The sequence below is a fragment of the Elephas maximus genome, chromosome 5 (genome assembly GCF_024166365.1).
Source record: "Elephas maximus indicus isolate mEleMax1 chromosome 5, mEleMax1 primary haplotype, whole genome shotgun sequence".
In the NCBI taxonomy this organism is placed as follows: Eukaryota; Metazoa; Chordata; class Mammalia; order Proboscidea; family Elephantidae; genus Elephas; species Elephas maximus.
Genome location: NC_064823.1, coordinates 40,467,711 through 40,487,825, shown reverse-complemented (window position 1 = coordinate 40,487,825; position 20,115 = coordinate 40,467,711). Strand labels below are relative to the sequence as shown.

Below are 20,115 nucleotides of genomic sequence, written 5' to 3'. Positions count from 1 at the left end.
CTTCTGTTAGCCCAGGACAGGAACCATTCCCAAAGCCAACTCTTGAGACAGGGATCAGACTGGGCAATGGGATAGAAAAAGATGCTGGTGAAGAATGAGCTTCCTGGATCAAGTAGACACTTGAGACTATGTTGACATCTATCTGGAGGGGAGATGAGAGGGCAGAGGGGGTCAGAAGTTGGCAGAATGGACTCAAAAAGAGAGAGTGGAGGAGAGGATTGTGCTGTCTCATTAGGGGGAGAGCAATTAGGAGTATACAGCAAGGTGTATATAAATTTTTGTATGAGAGACTGACTTGATTTGTAAACTTTCACTTACAGCACAATAAAAATTAAGAAAAAAAGGTTGTCATTGCTTCTAGCCCCTCTCTGCATACAGAGCAAGGAAATATATGTCTCTTTGTGTGCATTTCTATATCCATCTATCTATATTTATTAAAAGGCATTGAATCCCCACTGGTATCTGTAGTTACAGCTCATTACCACAGGGTACATTCTAGTCTTCCCCTTTTCCAAATTTATAACTCTCTGCCCCAAGAGCCAGAAGCTTGGATTCTACTATCTTCAATATATTTTTGTCATTTGCTTAAACTTAGAACACAGAGAAGTTGCTTCATAATTGCTAATGCATACAGCTGCAAAAAAGACAAACCTATTTACTAGTTGAAGTTCCATTTTTTTATGGTTATACTTAAGTAAAACTTACATTGAAATGCACAAATATGATGGACATAATTCAATGAATTTTGACAAAATGCACACATCTTTGTAACCCGCACTCTTATCAAGATATAGAATTTTTCAATCACCCCAGAAAGTTCCTTTTCTCAGTCATCTCTCCCTCATAAGACAGCCACTTTTCCAATTTCATTTCTTCTTTTTTTTTTTTTTTTTACATGGATGAGCTTTCTTGGCTGCGATTTGAACAAGCAATTTTTACCTCCAGAGTGTTTTTCCAAAAAAATTTTAATATTGTAGTTTCTTGCACGTGGACGTTGACATATGGCTTATTACTTCTGAGATAAAATAACATATGTAATGTTTCCTTGAGCCAGACTAAAATGAAGACTCTTATTATGGGCTACAAGGTCGTCCCAGTCTGGCCTCTGCTGGCCTAGCCTTTTATCCCAGACTCACTTCTTCAGTGTACTTAATCCACTCTGGACACCTTTCAGTTCCTCCAGCACACCTAGATTTTATTCCACCTCAAGGACTTTGCATTTCTGGTTCCCTCTGCTAGAACACATTTTTCTTAATCTTTATCTGTCTGGCTCTTCCTCATTATTCAGGTCTCAGTAAACCATCACACATTCAGAGACTGTCCTTGACTACTGTACCTAAGTACCTAGTGTTGCTCCCTACTTTTTCTGAGTCATTCTCTGTCACTTCCTACATTTTATTTTCAATACAGCCCTCCTGACTCTCTTAAATTATTTGTTCACGTGTTTATTTTCTATCACCTAGTAAGGAACCAGGTACTTAATCTATATGGTCTTTGTTATTTCTTCAGCCCCTAGAATAAAGCCTGGCAAATGTGTGTGTGTGTGTTGGGGGACGAGGGGATGAATCAATAAATATTTGATGGATGCATGAATGAATCTTATAATTTAAACTGGATTACTTTATGATATGCCTTCTTCACTCCTTGAGAACCCTGAAAGGAAAATATTCCTTAGACAAATCATTAGTGAATATAAGTCAACATTTCTTTACTCTTTCCTTCTTCTAAACTTTTTACTTGGCTTACTTTTCAATGAACAGGTATACAACAACATTTTCTTACTTTGATAATACTTATATATCAAAAGTGATGTATACATCACTTAGAAAAAATTACATTACTTATAAAAAATATTTTCACTTTGAAATGATGGAAATATTAACATTTTCATTGTTGTTAGATGCCATTGAGTTGATTCCAACTCATAGTGACCCTATGTACAATAGAACAAAAAACACATGCCTGGTTGTTGTTATGTGCCGTCGAGGCGATTTCTATTCATAGTGACCCAATATAACAGAAGAGAATTGCCCCATAGGCTTTGCTAGGCTGTACTCTACGGAAGCAGACTGCCACATCTTTCTCCCACGGAACAGCTGGTGGGTTTGAACTGCCGGCCTTTTGGTTAGCAGACGAGCACCTAACCATTATGACACCAGGTTAGAATGCTACTCTCTCTTTTCAAAAGTGGGCTTTGTACCTGGTCAAAGCTCACTTCACCTGGGAGGTTATACAGACACTGCTTTTGCATAGAAATGAAAATGAGGATTTTGTCCCTGGTGTAACATAAACAAGGAAGAAAGTGCCATTAGAGACAGGAGCTAGGGACTCTGGAATGTCCTCCTCTACTCTGTGACAGAACACAGCTGTTCAGTTCTCACAAGGACAGTTAGAAACAAGCCTTTGTGTTTGTGTTTATCTGCTTGTTGCTCTGTAGCTTTGAGGTGGACAGAGTGATATCTCATAACTGGACTTGTTTTTGCTCCTCTGCAGTTCACAGATTTTTAGCTATTGCATTAAAATATCTAACTATTAGAATAAAATATCTGAGACATTCCCAGAATGGTCATTTATTTGTTAACCTAAATATTCCAGGAAAGACTTTGAGAATTATTTGACAGTTTTCTAAACGGAAACTCATTTTAGGAAATGGCAATAGGTATAATTATAGAATTTTCCCCTATAATGATAGAAACATAGGGACTGTCAGAAGAGGCAACAAAGATTTGTTTGTTTGTGTGTTTGTTTCTAAGGAGCATAGCAGCCACTGATCATGAACCAACAGATGCCAGGAAATCCTTCCCTTGTTTTGATGAACCCAACAAAAAGGCGACTTACAATATATCTGTCATTCACCCCAATGACTATGAAGCACTTTCAAATATGCCAGTGGAGGTGAGTATTTTTGAAATTTTTTGTTTAGACAGATAGTCCATTTTTAATGGTTTGCTATGGAAGAGATTTCACTGAATTTTAAAATTGAATGCGCACTAGACGTTTATTTAGAGAATTAGAATACATTTTGGCAATCTCTTTCTCTTTTTTTGCCCCGCCCTGAGTCTGAGAAGTCTTTAACCGAAGATATCACAGTCCAGTCAAAAGGCCACTTTGGGGTTTCTAAACAATAGTGAATACAATGGATGGACATCAGCTGGACTGAGCTTAACTCAAAGAATTTTCTAGTCATGGCAAATTAACTGCAAACTAAAATTTCCAAAGGCCTAGTCACTATTCTTTGTATGCAGTTGAATAAAAATCAAGCTTTTTAGTACAGATCTATGGTTTAAAAAAAAAAAAAATTAAACTCTGGGTATAGTATAGAAGCCAAGTCCAGAGAACACCATGCCCGTAGATTTTCTTGTGTACAGGAAGTGCTTGTTAAATGTTAAAAAAAAAAAAAAAAATTACAAGAAGTTCTAGCTGTAAAATTGTTAATTAACATAGAGTCTTTTTCATCTGTTATTGCTCCTCAGTCCCATAATGGGTAATGTATTTAACTAAAGTGTCATTACCTGAAGTTTGAGCTTTATTATACCTCACACACTTGACATATAAAAGGATCAGGCTCATACTTTGGCATAATTGTCAACTACCTAATACCTAAAGGACATCCTGCTCGAAATTGTATTTCTGTCATTTGTCATCCTGATCCACTTTCTAAAATACCATTGAAACCAATCCTTTCTCATTGTAAATATCCTTTTTAAAAGCAGGGCAAAAAACAGCTAGAAAAAACTAAAACTTGAGGGTTAAAATATAAACTGTCATCAGCCATCCTTGTCTCAGCCTGAATTCGTTTACCAGCTTGTTTTCTTCTGGTGTCGGGTGCCTGAGAAATTGAGTTTTGATTGGAGAAGAAAGAGGAAAGGATAAACTTAAAGCCTGACACACCAAACCAGAAGGTTGGATCAGGGTCAAATGTTGTTAGAACACTTTGGCATGGATCAGAGAGGGGGTGAAGATGGGAAAACAAAGAAGGCAAGCTTTGCCAACTTCTGTTTAAGACTTCCCTGCATGACCTTTTAATTTTGCAGAGTATAATTCCTTAAATTAGATGTTCTGTTCTTTATCTAGATAATAGTCCTGGAAGAAGGAGAATCTTCTGGGTCATTAGGAGGCCAAAACAAGTACTACTAGGTTTTTATCATAGAGTGACTTAACCTCACTGGAGCCCCAACACTTTTATACAAACACATGCATACACACACACATACCTTGTCCATGATGCATCAAATCTAGTCCAGCCACCCTCATTTAATCCATTTGTAAAGCTTTCCATTATAGTGTGACTTAGAGAGTGACTGCAGGGGATGTGGAAATGTTTAAACAATGGTGGCAAGTGTTGACAAGTACTCATGATTGAAGTATTAGAATTGGTGGTTGGCATGAGGAAGGCAGGGCTGGCATGGACAGGAAATCTGATTGGGACAGTAAAATCAGGCAGTGGAATCCCTCTCTCTCTCCACGGTAACCGAGGCACACCATGGTTCTTTTGTGTAGACAACCAGAGGTGGAAAAGATAACAGCTATTGTCCTCCTACCTCTAGTCAAATCAGCAGTACCTAGTTAGTCCTTGCTGTGTGCAAGGCACTGAGCAATAGTCTAGTCTTCATCAAGGGATCACAGTATTCTCTCAAAGGATTATGCATTTAGTGCAGAAATATAAAGAAGTTCCTGTCTAGTTTATACCATAGTCAAAATTTTATTTCTCCCTGAGAATCCTGATACAATGTGTAGTTCAGTCACTCTTAAAACCCAACACCCAGCGCCATCAACTGCAAAATGGTTCCCATTACTGAAAATAAAATGACTTTTCCTGTAGTCTGTTCAACATCACCACGAAAATTTTACCCCTAAACTGTGACAAAGGACTTCTGACTAGGAAGCCAGGTTGGAGGCAAACATTTCTTTGTTTGTACATGATTGATATTTTTGATAAGTAAAAAATTATCTCTTGTTTTCCACAGAAAAAAGAGTCGGTAGATGATAAATGGAATCGAACAACTTTCCAGAAGTCTGTCCCCATGAGCACTTACCTAGTGTGTTTTGCTGTACATCAATTTGGGTCCATAACGGAACAATCAAAGAGCGGAAAACCTGTAAGTCACATTACATTTTTAAAGTTCATCACCTATGCATTTGGGAATGATTGATTTTCTACCTTGTTTACATACCGTTTCTTCACAAAACAGGCCAGAAAAGTCCAAGATTCCCCCGGAGTCTATAAGGTTGATGATACACTAAACAGTATAGAAAAATGTAAACTAAAAAGACACAAAAATAAATAAGCAGATAGACATACAAAAGCATAATTTTGAATTACTTTAAGGGGAAATTTTATAGTAAATCAAAAGCAAGCTAAGTATGACAGCATAAATTTATTAAAATAGTTGAATGTGCCCAGTTTAGTAAAATGGTTGGGTGTATGTCTTGGGGTGGAATTCTCAATAGAGAAGGGGGAGGAAACCAGAGGTAGATAAATGCCCTTAGAGTAACTAAGCACTGAAAAGTTCATGGTACTAACTCCTGTCTTTAATTCAAAATAGGGCAATAAAGCATTAAAAAGCATTTTTAAAAAATACAAGAAAGTACAATTAAGCTTATTTTTTTAGTCAGGATGACTACTTCAATAATTTTATTTTGAGAAACCAAATAATTTTACCTAGTTATTTTTCCATTTTGGGGGCCCTCATCTTGATTATGCCCCAAACACTTGCTTAGTCTATCAGTTAATCCACCTCTGTGCCACATATTACACAAATATAAAATTACTATGTTTCAAAGACTATGAAGTTTTAATATATCTATATTGTATATATGAGGTCTTAATATATATAATTTTTGCAATATAATAATTTTATAAGGAAGAAATTATCCCTATTATACAGATAAGGAAATTGAATTTTAATGAGTTTAAGTAATTTGCCCAATGTCCCCCAACTGCCAAATGGTGGAGATTCCAATTCCAAATTCTTTCCAAAAACTGTACCTTCTGAAATGTGGTATCTTGAAAAGTATCTTTACCTCTTCATCAGTAATTGGAGGGGAAGGGATCCTGTCAAACGGGCTCCTAGGAAAATGTACCTTCATTTTGGTGTAGTGGGTTTGATATTCAGATATGCTAACCCAAGATTTCTGGCATGTTGCCTATACTACATCCAAATTATGGTGAGTGGGGGAATGTCTAAATCCCCTTTAGAGAGGCTGTAAGTTGTGATGATGCACCACCTTTTGTCTTTCCCTTGCCACAGCTGTGGCTTTGATGTGACCTTCAGTTGTGGTAAAGGACACTACCAGTGGGACAGATAATATTAGGTGTGAAAAAGAAATGCCACCAGAAGGAGGAAGTTGCTTTTACAAGGTTGTGCTGCGTGCAGTCAGTGGCACTTCTCTTGCTTAATATAGAAAAGTGAGAACATTGTTCAAGCTTGTTTTTTCATCCCAGTCTCATAGCCAACACGGAATTTTTGCCTGAAATGCTTTCTGTCTCATCCACAATTCAGTTGCATCACTGTCTTTATCATGTACAGGCATTTTCTACCCCAATTTTTTAAAATTATGCTTATGCTGTAGGCAGGCAGAAAGACTAAATAATTTACCAATAATGATGTATTTTCATAAATAAAAACAATGCAACTAACTAACCAGTGGTGAATATTATATGTGGAGCTATTTTTAATAGTAACAGCTTGAATTTCCAATATGACTCTCTCACTTGATCTTCTGACCAAGAACACTTATTTGTGAGGTAGCTGTGTTAGCTGAGTGAGTCATTAGATCCTGTACCAGTTAGTTAACTGGGCTCTATTGATAGATTTTATATAAAGGATTTGGGGTGTTACAATGGGAAATTTGACAAAAGATCTCAAAATGTTCTTTAAGTGTTCTTCTATAAAAGTGAAGAGCATTACCTGTCTTAAATCTGTGAAGTTTCATCATTTCAGTTGGAAATGAAGACAATATTGTCATAGGACATTAGTTTCTGATCATCTATTTAATAAAAGAGGAGCAGAGAGTCAGACTGCCTTTTGAAACTTCCTAGAGACTCTGGGTCCGAAGAATTCAGTGAAAGTGAGATGAGAAACATACAAAGGAGGCATCTCCCTGCCTCCCTTCACCCCTTCTATAGAAGGCAGGCAACCAGAATTTCCCTCCTGCAAAAAAAAAGCAAAAATCCTTGAAGCTGTTTCCTTAAAAAGATGAACAGAGCCTTGTGGAGAACTTTAAGGCTTCTAGTGTGAATGCCAGTGCTCCACAGTAAATTCCTCCTCTTCAGCATTTGGGAGGTTCCCTGCCTGGCTCCCTACCTACTCACTCTAACTTGAAAGCTAACAGTTGGCACCCAAGTACAAAATGCTCCCAGCCTGATTTGCCACTCCACAGAGAATTACAGAAAAACCAACCAACTTAAGTCTACTTAAACTTAGCATCAGAGGAAACCCACACCAGTCTCACAGTCCAGCATTCTTAAAGCTGAACAAACAACCTAAGACAACTGGGCATGTGAGGAAGACAAACAACATAAAGGAGAAAATCCAAGATAAATAAACAGAAAATCACCATGGGGGTAAATAAATAGTAATACTGGCAGAAACAGAAGATAATTTTTAAAAATCCAAAATAAATAAAGCATACATGCACACACACACACACACACAACATTTTAGTGAGTATGGTCAGAGAAATCGAAGAGATACGATCACCATAACATAGAAACAGAAAGCTATGAGAAAACAATTTAAAGGAGTAATCAGAATTTTAAAAAGGGATTTCCAAAACATGACCAGGCTCTGACCCCTGGGAACCTATTTCTGACCTCTTCCTTTCACAAACACACAGACCTGTAGCTTCACTTCCTGCCCCCAGCTCTGCGGTTTTGTTAACTTCGTGGAGAGATTTATATATTTTTAGCACCCTGATACATCTTCTGGGCTTTCTATTTTTCCATTTCTATTATTTGTGTTAGAAGCAGAGGGTTACATGAAAACTTCAATTTACTGATCATCTTGACCCAAAGTCTCTTTATTACTTTTTCAGTTAAAAAATAATCATAAATAAAAGATGGAGCTTAGATCATTGCTGTGTGATACACCATTTTTAGTAGAAAAATTCATTAATCAAAAGACCATTGTTATCTGCTCTGATCTGACAGTATTATTCTGGTACGTTAATCACCAACCATTCATAATCCAATTATACTGTGGAATCCAAGAATCTATAATCCCCTGCTTAAACTCTCTTGAGCGTGTTTGCCGTTCCACCAAGAATTCTTTTATATCAATAAACACATAATGATGACCTATGTTTTCCATAATTGTTTACCTTTTGAGAACATAGCAGATGTTTGTAGTTGAACCATTCACTATGCTTAAAAATCATTGTTGCTCATGTGAAAAAATTAGAGAATCCAATCCTATAAATTTGCTAAGAAAAAAGTTAACAGTTTTGAAGGTAATTCAGAAGGCTTAAAGCTCTGCATATTTTCTTTTTTGCAAGTAATTTTTGCATTCAAAAATGTTATACACAAACTGTTTTCTGTTATTAGTTGCAATCCCTGCAATGTGTTAGCACTTTCCACCTTTTCTTCTTCTCCCTGGGCTCTCCATGTCCTTTCGTCTAGTTTCTCTGTCCCTTCTTGCCTTCTCCTCTTTGCTTTTGGGCAGGTGCTGCCCATTTAGTCTCATACACTTGATCAAACTAAGAAGCACATCCCTGGAGTGTGGTTTTTTTTTTGTTTTGTTTTATTGGCCTGTCTAATCTTTGGTTGAAAGGTGGACTTTGGGAGTGGTTTCAGTTGTGAGTAAGCAGAGTGTCCAGGGACCATGGTCTCGGGGACTCCTCCAGTCACTGTCAAACCAGTAAATCTAGTCTTTTTTTTTTTTTTTTTTAATAACTTTTATTAAGCTTCAAGTGAACGTTTACAAATCCAATCAGTCTGTCACATATAAGTTTACATACATCTCACTCCCTACTCCCACTTGCTCTCCCCCTCTTGAGTCAGCCCTTTCAGTCTCTCCTTTCTTGACAATTTTGCCAGCTTCCCTCTCTCTCTATCCTCCCATCCCCTCTCCAGACAAGAGTTGCCAACACAATCTCAAGTGTCCACCTGATATAATTAGCTCACTCTTCATCAGCGTCTCTCTTCCACCCGCTGACCAGTCCCTTTCATGTCTGATGAGTTGTCTTCGGGGATGGTTCCTGTCATGTGCCAACAGAAGGTCTGGGGAGCATGGCCGCCGGGATTCCTCAAGTCTCAGTCAGACCATTAAGTTTGGTCTTTTTATGAGAATTTGGGGTCTGTATCCCACTGATCTCCTGCTCCCTCAGGGGTCCTCTGCTGTGCTCCCTGTCAGGGCAGTCATCGATTGTGGCCAGGCACCAACTAGTTCTTCTGGTCTCAGGATGATGTAGGTCTCTGATTCATGTGGCCCTTTCTGTCTCTTGGGCTCTTAGTTGTCGTGTGTCCTTGGTGTTCTTCATTTTCCTTTGCTCCAGGTGGGTTGAGACCAATTGATGCATCTTAGATGGCTGCTTATTAGCATTTAAGACCCCAGACGCCACATTTCAAAGTGGGATGCAGAATGATTTCATAATAGAATTATTTTGCCAATTGACTTAGAAGTCCCCTCAAACCATGTTCCCCAGACCCCCGCACTTGCTCCGCTGACCTTTGAAGCATTCATTTTATCCTGGAAACTTCTTTGCTTTTGGTCGAGTCCAATTGAGCAGACCTTCCATGTATTGAGTGTTGTCTTTCCCTTCACCTAAAGCAGTTCTTATCTACTGATTAATCAATTAAAAAAACCCTCTCCCACCCTCCCTCCCTCCCACCCGTAACCACAAAAGTATGTGTTCTTCTCAGGTTTACTATTTCTCAAGATCTTATAATAGTGGTCTTATACAATATTTGTCCTTTTGCCTCTGACTAATTTCGCTCAGCATAATGTCTTCCAGGTTCCTCCATGTTATGAAATGTTTCAGAGATTCGTCACTGTTCTTTATCGATGCGTAGTATTCCATTGTGTGAATATACCACAATTTATTTACCCATTCATCCGTTGATGGACACCTTGGTTGCTTCCAACTTTTTGCTATTGTAAACAGAGCTGCAATAAACATGGGTGTGCATATATCTGTTTGTATGAAGGCTCTTGTATCTCTAGGGTATATTCCGAGGAGTGGGATTTCTGGGTTGTATGGTAGTTCTATTTCTAACTGTTTAAGATAACGCCAGATAGATTTCCAAAGTGGTTGTACCATTTTACATTCCCACCAGCAGTGTATGAGAGTTCCAATCTCTCCGCAGCCTCTCCAACATTTATTATTTTGTGTTTTTTGGATTAATGCCAGCCTTGCTGGTGTCAGATGGAATCTCATCGTAGTTTTAATTTGCATTTCTCTAATGGCTAATGATCGAGAGCATTTTCTCATGTATCTGTTGGCTGCCTGAATATCTTCTTTAGTGAAATGTGTGTTCATATCCTTTGCCCACTTCTTGATTGGGTTGTTTGTCTTTTTGTGGTTGAGTTTTGACAGAATCATGTAGACTTTAGAGATCAGGCGCTGGTCGGAGATGTCATAGCTGAAAATCCTTTCCCAATCTGTAGGTGGTCTTTTTACTCTTTTGGAGAAGTCTTTAGATGAGCATAGGTGTTTGATTTTTAGGAGCTCCCAGTTATCGGGTTTCTCTTCATCATTTTTGGTAATGTTTTGTATTCTGTTTATACCTTGTATTAGGGCTCCTAGGGTTGTCCCCATTTTTTCTTCCATGATCTTTATCGTTTTAGTCTTTATGTTTAGGTCTTTGATCCACTTGGAGTTAGTTTTTGTGCATGGTGTGAGGTATGGGTCCTGTTTCATTTTTTTGCAAATGGATATCCAGTTATGCCAGCACCATTTGTTAAAAAGGCTATCTTTTCCTCAATTAATTGACACTGGTCCTTTGTCAAATATCAGCTGCTCATACGTGGATGGATCTATGTCTGGGTTCTCAATTCTGTTCCATTGGTCTATGTGCCTGTTGTTGTACCAATACCAGGCTGTTTTGACTACTGTGGCTGTATAATAGGTTCTGAAGTCAGGTAAAGTGAGGCCTCCCACTTTCTTCTTCTTTTTCAGTAGTGCTTTGCTTATCCGGGGCTTCTTTCCCTTCCATATGAAATTGGTGATTTGTTTCTCTATCCCCTTAAAATATGACATTGGAATTTGGATCGGAAGTGCATTAAATGTATAGATGGCTTTTGGTAGAATAGACATTTTTACTATGTTAAGTCTTCCTATCCATGAGCAAGGTATGTTTTTCCACTTAAGTATGTCCTTTTGAATTTCTTGTAGTAGAGCTTTGTAGTTTTCTTTGTATAGGTCTTTTACATCCTTGGTAAGATTTATTCCTAAGTATCTTATCTTCTTGGGGGCTACTGTGAATGGTATTGATTTGGTTATTTCCTCTTCGGTGTTCTTTTTGTTGATGTAGAGGAATCCAAGTGATTTTTGTATGTTTATTTTATAACCTGAGACTCTGCCAAACTCTTCTATTAGTTTCCGTAGTTTTCTGGAGGATTCCTTAGGGTTTTCTGTGTATATAATCATGTCATCTGCAAATAGTGATAACTTTACTTCTTCCTTGCCAATCCGGATACCTTTTATTTCTTTGTCTAGCCTAATTGCCCTGGCTAGGACTTCTAGCACGATGTTGAATAGGAGCGGTGATAAAGGGCATCCTTGTCTGGTTCCCGTTCTCAAGGAAAATGCTTTCAGGTTCTCTCCATTTAGAGTGATATTGGCTGTTGGCTTTGCATAGATGCCCTTAATTATGTTGAGGAATTTTCCTTCAATTCCTATTTTGGTAAGAGTTTTTATCATAAATGGGTGTTGGACTTTGTCAAATGCCTTTTCTGCATCAATTGATAAGATCATGTGGTTTTTGTCTTCTGTTTTATTTATGTGATGGATTACATTAATGGTTTTTCTGATATTAAACCAGCCTTGCATACCTGGTATAAATCCCACTTGATCAGGGTGAATTATTTTTTTGATGTGTTGTTGGATTCTATTGGCTAGAATTTTGTTGAGGATTTTTGCATCAATGTTCATGAGGGATATAGGTCTATAATTTTCTTTTTTTGTAATGTCTTTACCTGGTTTTGGTATCAGGGAGATGGTGGCTTCATAGAATGAGTTGGGTAGTATTCCGTCTTTTTCTATGCTTTGAAATACCTTCAGAAGTAGTGGTGTTAACTCTTCTCTGAAAGTTTGGTAGAACTCTGCAGTGAAGCCGTCCGGGCCAGGGCTTTTTTTGTTGGGAGTTTTTTGATTACCGTTTCAATCTCTTTTTTTGTTATGGGTCTATTTAGTTGTTCTACTTCTGAATGTGTTAGTTTAGGTAGGTAGTGTTTTTCCAGGAATTCATCCATTTTTTCTAGGTTTTCAAATTTGTTAGAGTACAATTTTTCATAATTATCTGAAATGATTCTTTTAATTTCATTTGGTTCTGTTGTGATGTGGTCCTTCTGGTTTCTTATTCGGGTTATTTGTTTCCTTTCCTGTATTTCTTTAGTCAGTCTGGCCAATGGTTTATCAGTTTTGTTAATTTTTTCAAAGAACCAGCTTTTGGCTTTGTTAATTCTTTCAATTGTTTTTCTGTTCTCTAATTCATTTAGTTCAGCTCTAATTTTTATTATTTGTTTTCTTCTGGTGCCTGATGGATTCTTTTGTTGCTCAGTTTCTATTTGTTCAAGTCGTAGGGACAGTTCTCTGATTTTGGCTCTTTCTTCTTTTTGTATGTGTGCATTTATCGATCTAAATTGGCCTCTGAGCACTGCTTTTGCTGTGTCCCAGAGGTTTTGATAGGAAGTATTTTCATTCTCATTGCTTTCTATGAATTTCCTTATTCCCTCCTTGATGTCTTCTATAACCCAGTCTTTTTTCAGGAGGGTATTGTTCATTTTCCAAGTATTTGATTTCTTTTCCCTAGTTTTTCTGTTATTGATCTCTAGTTTTATTGCCTTGTGGTCTGAGAAGACGCTTTGTAATATTTCGATGTTTTGGACTCTGCAAAGGTTTGTTTTATGACCTAATATGTGGTCTATTCTAGAGAATGTTCCATGTGCGCTAGAAAAAAAAGTATATTTTGCAGCAGTTGGGTGGAGAGTTCTGTATAAGTCAATGAGGTCAAGTTGGTTGATTGTTGTAATTAGATCTTCCGTGTCTCTATTGAGCTTCTTACTGGATGTCCTGTCCTTCTCCGAAAGTGGTGTGTTGAAGTCTCCTACTATAATTGTGGAGTTATCTATCTCACTTTTCAATTCTGTTAAAATTTGATTTATGTATCTTGCAGCCCTGTCATTGGGTGCATAAATATTTAATATGGTTATGTCTTCCTGATCAATTGTCCCTTTTATCATTATATAGTGTCCTTCTTTATCCTTTGTGGTGGATTTAAGTCTAAAGTCTATTTTGTCAGAAATTAATATTGCTACTCCTCTTCTTTTTTGCTTATTGTTTGCTTGATATACTTTTTTCCATCCTTTGAGTTTTAGTTTGTTTGTGTCTCTAAGTCTAAGGTGTGTCTCTTGTAGGCAGCATATAGATGGATCGTGTTTCTTTATCCAGTCTGTGACTCTCTGTCTCTTTATTGGTGCATTTAGTCCATTTACATTCAGCGTAATTATAGATAAGTAAGTTTTTAGTGCTGTCATTTTGATGCCTTTTTATGTGTGTTGTTGACAGTTTCATTTTTCCACATACTTTTTTGTGCTGAGGCGTTTTTCTTAGTAAATTGTGAGATCCTCATTTTCATAGTGTTTGACTTTATGTTAGTTGAGTCGTTACGTTTTTCTTGGCTTTTATCTTGAGTTATAGAGTTGTTATACCTTTTTGTGGTTACCTTATTATTTACCCCTATTTTTCTAAGTAAAAACCTAACTTGTATTGTTCTATATCGCCTTGTATCACTCTCCATATGGCAGTTCAATGCCTCCTGTATTTAGTCCCTCTTTTTGATTATTGTGATCTTTTACCTATTGACTTCCATGATTCCCTGTTATGTGTATTTTTTTTTGAATTAGTCTTTGTTTGTTTTTGTGATTTCCCTATTTGAGTTGATATCAGGACGTTCTGTTTCGTGACCTTGTGTTGTGCTGATATCTGATATTATTGGTTCTCTGACCAAACGATATCCTTTAGTATTTCTTGTAGCTTTGGTTTGGTTTTTGCAAATTCTCTAAACTTGTGTTTGTCTGCAAATATCTTAATTTCGCCTTCATATTTCAGAGAGAGTTTTGCTGGATATATGATCCTTGGCTGGCAGTTTTTCTCCTTCAGTGTTCTGTATATGTCGTCCCATTCCCTTCTTGCCTGCATCGTTTCTGCTGAGTAGAGGGAACTTATTGATTCTCCCTTGAAGGAAACCTTTCTTTTCTCCCTGGCTGCTTTTAAAATTTTCTGTTTATCTTTGGTTTTGGTGAGTTTGATGATAATATGTCTTGGTGTTTTTCTTTTTGGATCAATCTTAAATGGGGTTCGATGAGCGTCTTGGATAGATATCCTTTCGTCTTTCATGATGTCAGGGAAGTTTTCTGTCAGGAGTTCTTCATCTATTTTCTCTGTGTTTTCTGTCCCCCCTCCCTGTTCTGGGACTCCAATCATCAGCAGGTTATCCTTCTTGATAGAGTCCCACATGATTCTTAGGGTTTCTTCATTTTTTTTAATTCTTTTATCTGATTTTTTTTCAGCTATGTTGGTGTTGATTCCCTGGTCCTCCAGATGTCCCAGTCTGCATTCTAATTGCTTGAGTCTGCTCCTCTGACTTCCTGTTGCGCTGTCTAATTCTGTAATTTTATTGTTAATCTTTTGGATTTCTACATGCTGTCTCTCTATGGATTCTTGCAACTTATTAATTTTTCCACTATGTTCCTGAATAATCTTTTTGAGTTCTTCGACAGTTTTATCAGTGTGTTCCTTGGCTTTTTCTGCAGTTATCCTAATTTCATTTGTGATATCTTTAAGCATTCTGTAAATTAGTTTTTTATGTCCTGTATCTGATAATTCCAGGATTGTATCTTCATTTGGGAAAGATTTTGATTCTTTTGTTTGGGTGGTTGGAGAAGCTGTCATGGTCTGCTTCTTTAAGTGGTTTGATATGGATTGTTGTCTCCGAGCCATCACTGGGAAACTAGTTTTTCCAGAAAACCCGCTAAAAAAAAAATGCAGTAAGACCCCTATCAGAGTTCTCCCTCTGGCTCAGGCTATTCGGATGTTAATGAAGCCGCCTGGGGAGGGTGGGGGAGGGAACAGAGAGATAGGAGAGTAGCACCTCAGAATATAGCCAGAGTTGCTTGTCTTGCTTGGAGTGACTATTATATCTGAGATTCCCGCAGGCGCGTCGCCTATGTGTGCTGGCTGTGTGGAGATTGCCCCCGGGGGGTCTGGCCCGCTGGAGTCACGGTCAGATCCTCCGCTTCCAGCCCCACGCCCAACGTCAAGGCTCCCCTACTGGGACCGTGCACTCTCGACTCCAAAATCAGTCGCTGCCTCCCAGGGACTTCTCGTCCCTCCAGCCGCGTGGCCGTGCCGCCCGCGCGAACCAGGTGGGCCCCTTCCCGGGGTTAGTTCAGATGGGTGGAGCAGCTCCCCGTGCTTGTGCCGTGACTGAGTGTCCCGGCTGGGACGCTGTTCTCCCCGCTTCAATACCAGTTGCTGCCTCCCGGGGACTTCTGCTACCGGCTGTGTTCCACGCCGCCCGCGCGACCCGGCTGGTCCCCTTCCCGGGGTTAGTTCAGGGGGGTGGAGCAGTTCTTCGTGTTTATGCCGTACCTGCGTCCAGTCCAAATCCCGGCGAGATGGTTCCCTGGCTGGGACGCTGCTCTTCCTGCTCCAAGACCAGTCACTGCCTCCCGGGGACTTCTACCGGCTGCGTCCCACGCCGCCCGCGGAACTGGCTGGTCTCCCTCCCGGGGTTAGTTCAGGGGGGTGGAGCAGCTCTCTGTGCTTGTGTCGTATCTGACTGGTACGCTGGCTCCAGGCTCTGGAAAGAATCGCTGCTTCCCCGTATTAGTTCGTTCTCCATCTCTAAATCTGTGTTTGTTGTTCAGGGTTCGTAGATTGTTATGTATGTGATCGATTCACTTGTTTTTCCGTGTCTTTGTTGTAAGAGGGATCCGAGGTAGCGTCTGCCTAGCCCGCCATCTTGGCTCTGCCTCCTAGTCTTTTTTTATGAATTTGAATTTTGTTCTACATTTTTCTTCTGCTCTGTCTGGGACCCTCTATTGTGATCCCTGTCAGAGCAGTTGGTGGTGGTAGCTGGCACCAGCTAGTTCTTCTGGGCTTAGGCTGCAGGAGGCTGTGGTTCATGTGGTCCGTTAGTCCTCTGGATTAATATTTTCCTTGTGTCTTTAGTTTTCTTCATTCTCCTTTGTTCCTAATGTGATGGGACTAGTAGATGTATCTTAGATGGCCGTTTGCAAGCTTTTAAAATACCAGACACTACTCACCAAACTAGAATGTAGAACTTTTTATTTTTTTATTTTTTGTGAACTCTGTTATGCCAGGTGACCTAGATGTCTCCCGAGACCATAGTCCCCAGCCCTCGGCCCCAGTAACTCAGTCCTTCAAAGGTGTTTAGATGTGTCTAGGAAGCTTGTATGGCTTTGCCTTGATCAAGTTATCCAGACTTCCCTTATATTATGTGTTGTCTTTCCCTTCACAAGAGTTAACACTTGTCTACTATCTAGTCAATGATTTTCCCTCCCCTGCTTTCCCTTCCTTGTAACCGTCAAAGATTTTTTTTTATCTATGTGTAAACCTTTTGTTGGGTGTTTGTAATAGTAGTCTCATAAAATATTTGTCCTTTGGGGACTGACTTATTTCACCGAGCATGATAATGCCCCTCAGATTCATCCATGTTGTGAAATGTTTTCCAGATTCATCATTGTTCTTTATTGTTGCATAGTATTCCATTGTGTGTATACCATAATTTTTTATTCATTCATCTGTTGATGGGCACTTAGGTTGTTTCCATCTTTTGCTGTTGTGAATAATGCTGCAGTAAACATGGTGTGCATGTGTCTATTCGTGTGACAGCTCTTAATTCTCTAGGATATTTCCGAGAAGTGGGATTGCTGGATCATATGGTATTTCTAGCTTTTTAAGGAAGTGCCATGTCATTTTCTGTAGCAGTTGTATCATTTGACATTTCCATTATTAGTACATAAGAGTTCCAACCTCCCTGCAACCTCTCCAATATTTGTTACTTTCTGTTTTTGTTTTATTCGTACCAGTAATATTGGGGTGAGAAGGTATCTCATTGTAGTTTTGATTTGCCTTTCTCTAATGGCTAATGATTGCAAGCATTTCCTCATGTGTTTGTTAGCTGCCTGAATATCTTCTTTGGTTAAGTATCTTTTCATATCCTTTGCCCATTTTTTAATTGGGTTATTTGTCTTTTTGTTGTAGAGTTATTTAGGTATTATATAGATTTTAGAGATTACACCTGGTCAGATATGTCATAGTCAAAAATTTTTTCCCTGTCTGTAGGTTCTCTTTTTACTATTTTTGTGAAGTCTTTTGATGAGCATGTGTTTATCTAGTTTACCTTCTGGTGTTTGTGCATTGTTAGTTATGGTTTGTATTGTATTTATGCCATGTATTAGGGCCCCTAGCATTGTCCCCATTTTTCTCCATGATATTTATCATTTTAGATTTTATATTTAGGTCTTTGATCTATTTTGAGTTAGTTTTTGTGTATGGTGTGAGTTTCATTTTGTGTATGTTCCAGTTTCTTTTTTTTTACGGATGGATATCCAGTTTTGCCAGCACCATTTGTTAAAAACGCTGTCTTTTCCCCCATCTAATGAACTTTGGTCCTTTGTCAAAGATCACCTAACCATAAAAAAAAAAAAAAATAGGTGGATGGATTTACATCTGGGTTCTAGATTCTATTCCATTGTCTATGTGTCTGTTGTACCAGTATCAGGCTGTTTTGTCTACCGTAACTGTATAGTAGGTTCTGAGATCAGGTAGTGTGAGGCCTCCTACTTTGTTCTTTTTCTTCAATAACTCTTTGCTGATTTGGGACCTCTTTCCATGTAAAGTTGGTGATTAGTTTTTCAATCTTGTTGAGAAATGCTGTTTTTATTTGGATGGGTGTTGCATTGTATCTGTAGATTCCTTTGAGTAGGATTGACATTTTCACAATGTTGAGTCTTCCTATTCATGAGCATGGTATGTTTTTCCATTTAGGTAGGTCTCTTTTGGTTTCTTGCAATAGGGTTTTGTGGTTTTCTCTGTATAGTTCTTTTATGTCACTGGTTAGATTTATTCCTTAGTATTTTATCTTCTTAGTGGCTTTTCAAAGTTCTCTTTGTTGGTGTATAGGAATCCAGCTGATTTTTGTATGTTGATCTTGTATCCTGCTACTCTGCTAAATCATTTTATTAGTTCCAGTAGTTTTCTTGTGGAATCTTTGGGGTTCTCTATGTACAGTATCATATCATCTGTGAATAGGGATAGTTTTACTTCTTACTTTCCAATTTGAATGCCCTTTATTTCTTTTTCTTGCCTTATTGCTTTAGCTAGGACTTCCAACACAATGTTAAATAGTACTGGTGATAAAGGGCATCCTTGTCATGTTCCCATCCTCACGGAGAATGCTTTCAGCCTCTCTCTTTGGAGAAAGATGTTGGCTGTTGGTTTTGCTGCTGTTGGTTGGAATGTTCTATATATGTCTATGAGGTCAAATTGATTGATTTTAGCCTTTAGATCTTCTGTATTTTTGCTGGGTTTCTTTCTAGATATTCTGTCCTTTACCGAGACTGGTATGTTGAAGTTTCTTACTATTATTATGGAACTGTCTCTTTCTGTTTTTGTGCTGTTAGAGTTTGTTTTATGTATTTTTTGAGCCCTGTTTTTTGGTGCTTAGATATTTATTAAGGTTATGTCTTCTTGGTGGATTGTCCGTTTAATCCCTGCATGATGTACTTTCTTGTCATTTATTGTTGATTCTGCCTTAAACTCTATTTTATCTGAGATTAGTATTGGTTAGTATTTTGGTTACTGTTTGCTTGAAGTACATTTTTTCCATTCTTTGATTTTTAATATATTTATGTCTTTGTGTCTAAGGTATGTCTCTTTGATTGTGTCCCACATAAAACAAAACAAAGTGGTATCCATGGATTTGTCTTAAATCTAACTTATTCTGTCTTCCATTATTTCAAATTTGCTCCTAAGATTTTCTATTGAGTTGTCCATTTCTGAAATTTTCTTGTTTATATTTTGGATTTCTAGTTGCTGTTTTTGTATTATTTCTAATTGCTTATTTAGTTTGGTGATTTGTTTTTGGATTACTTTCCTTAATTCTTCTATCATTTTGTTTATGTTTCCCTTGATTTTGGCCATGTTTTCGTTGGTTTTGTCTGCGTTTTCCATGATTTTGCCAGCTTTTTCCTTGGTTTTGCTTGCGTTTTCCTTGATCTGTTTCCTAATCTGTTGGAGAGCCCTAAATGTTAGTCTTTTGAATTCCATATCAGTTGGTTCCACTGACTCTTCTTATACCAAAAGCTCATCTGATTATTTTGGTTACTTGCTGGAGCCATCTTGTCCAGCTTTTTAAAATATGTTTCGGAGGTTTCTACTGTTTCTGAGACATTAGCTATTACTTTCCTTATTTGTTGATTGTATGTTCATTTGTTCCTTCCTGCTTCTTAGCTTTGTTTTGATATGTCAGGACAGGTGGACCAGGCATGCTTTGCTGTTTGCTCATCTGTGGACATGATAGCTCTCACCACCTTGTCCGAGTGGGACAGACAGCAGCAGGCAGGGTGAGCCCTCTTTGCTGTACACTGGTTTGGTGAGGTTTCTGAGGGTGGACGGGGCAGGTGCTGTCTGCCTCCTGATGTTGATCCAGTGGTGTGGGAGTGTTCACAGCCCCTCACCAGATATGCAGGGGTGTCATACAGGGAGTGTTACAGCCTTGCTTTCCTCTGTTTAGCCACTGGTCAAGTGGTGGGAGGGGAGGGGCAGTACCAGCCTGGTATGGCAGCAGGCCTGAGCTGGGGATGATCAAGCTGTGGTGGCACAGCAAAGTCCAGCAGGAAGGGGAATTGGCATACTGGGCTAGAT

At 38.5% G+C, this 20,115-nt stretch overlaps 1 protein-coding gene across 1 annotated transcript in view; it reads left to right on the top strand.

The window, feature by feature from the left end:
- ENPEP (glutamyl aminopeptidase) overlaps positions 1-20,115 on the top strand; it is a 125,436-nt gene that overhangs the window by 19,423 nt on the left and 85,898 nt on the right. The window contains exons 2-3 of the mRNA XM_049885523.1: positions 2,754-2,895; positions 4,968-5,099. Coding sequence (XP_049741480.1) covers positions 2,754-2,895; positions 4,968-5,099 — 274 coding nt within the window. The remainder of the gene's footprint in view (positions 1-2,753; positions 2,896-4,967; positions 5,100-20,115) is intronic.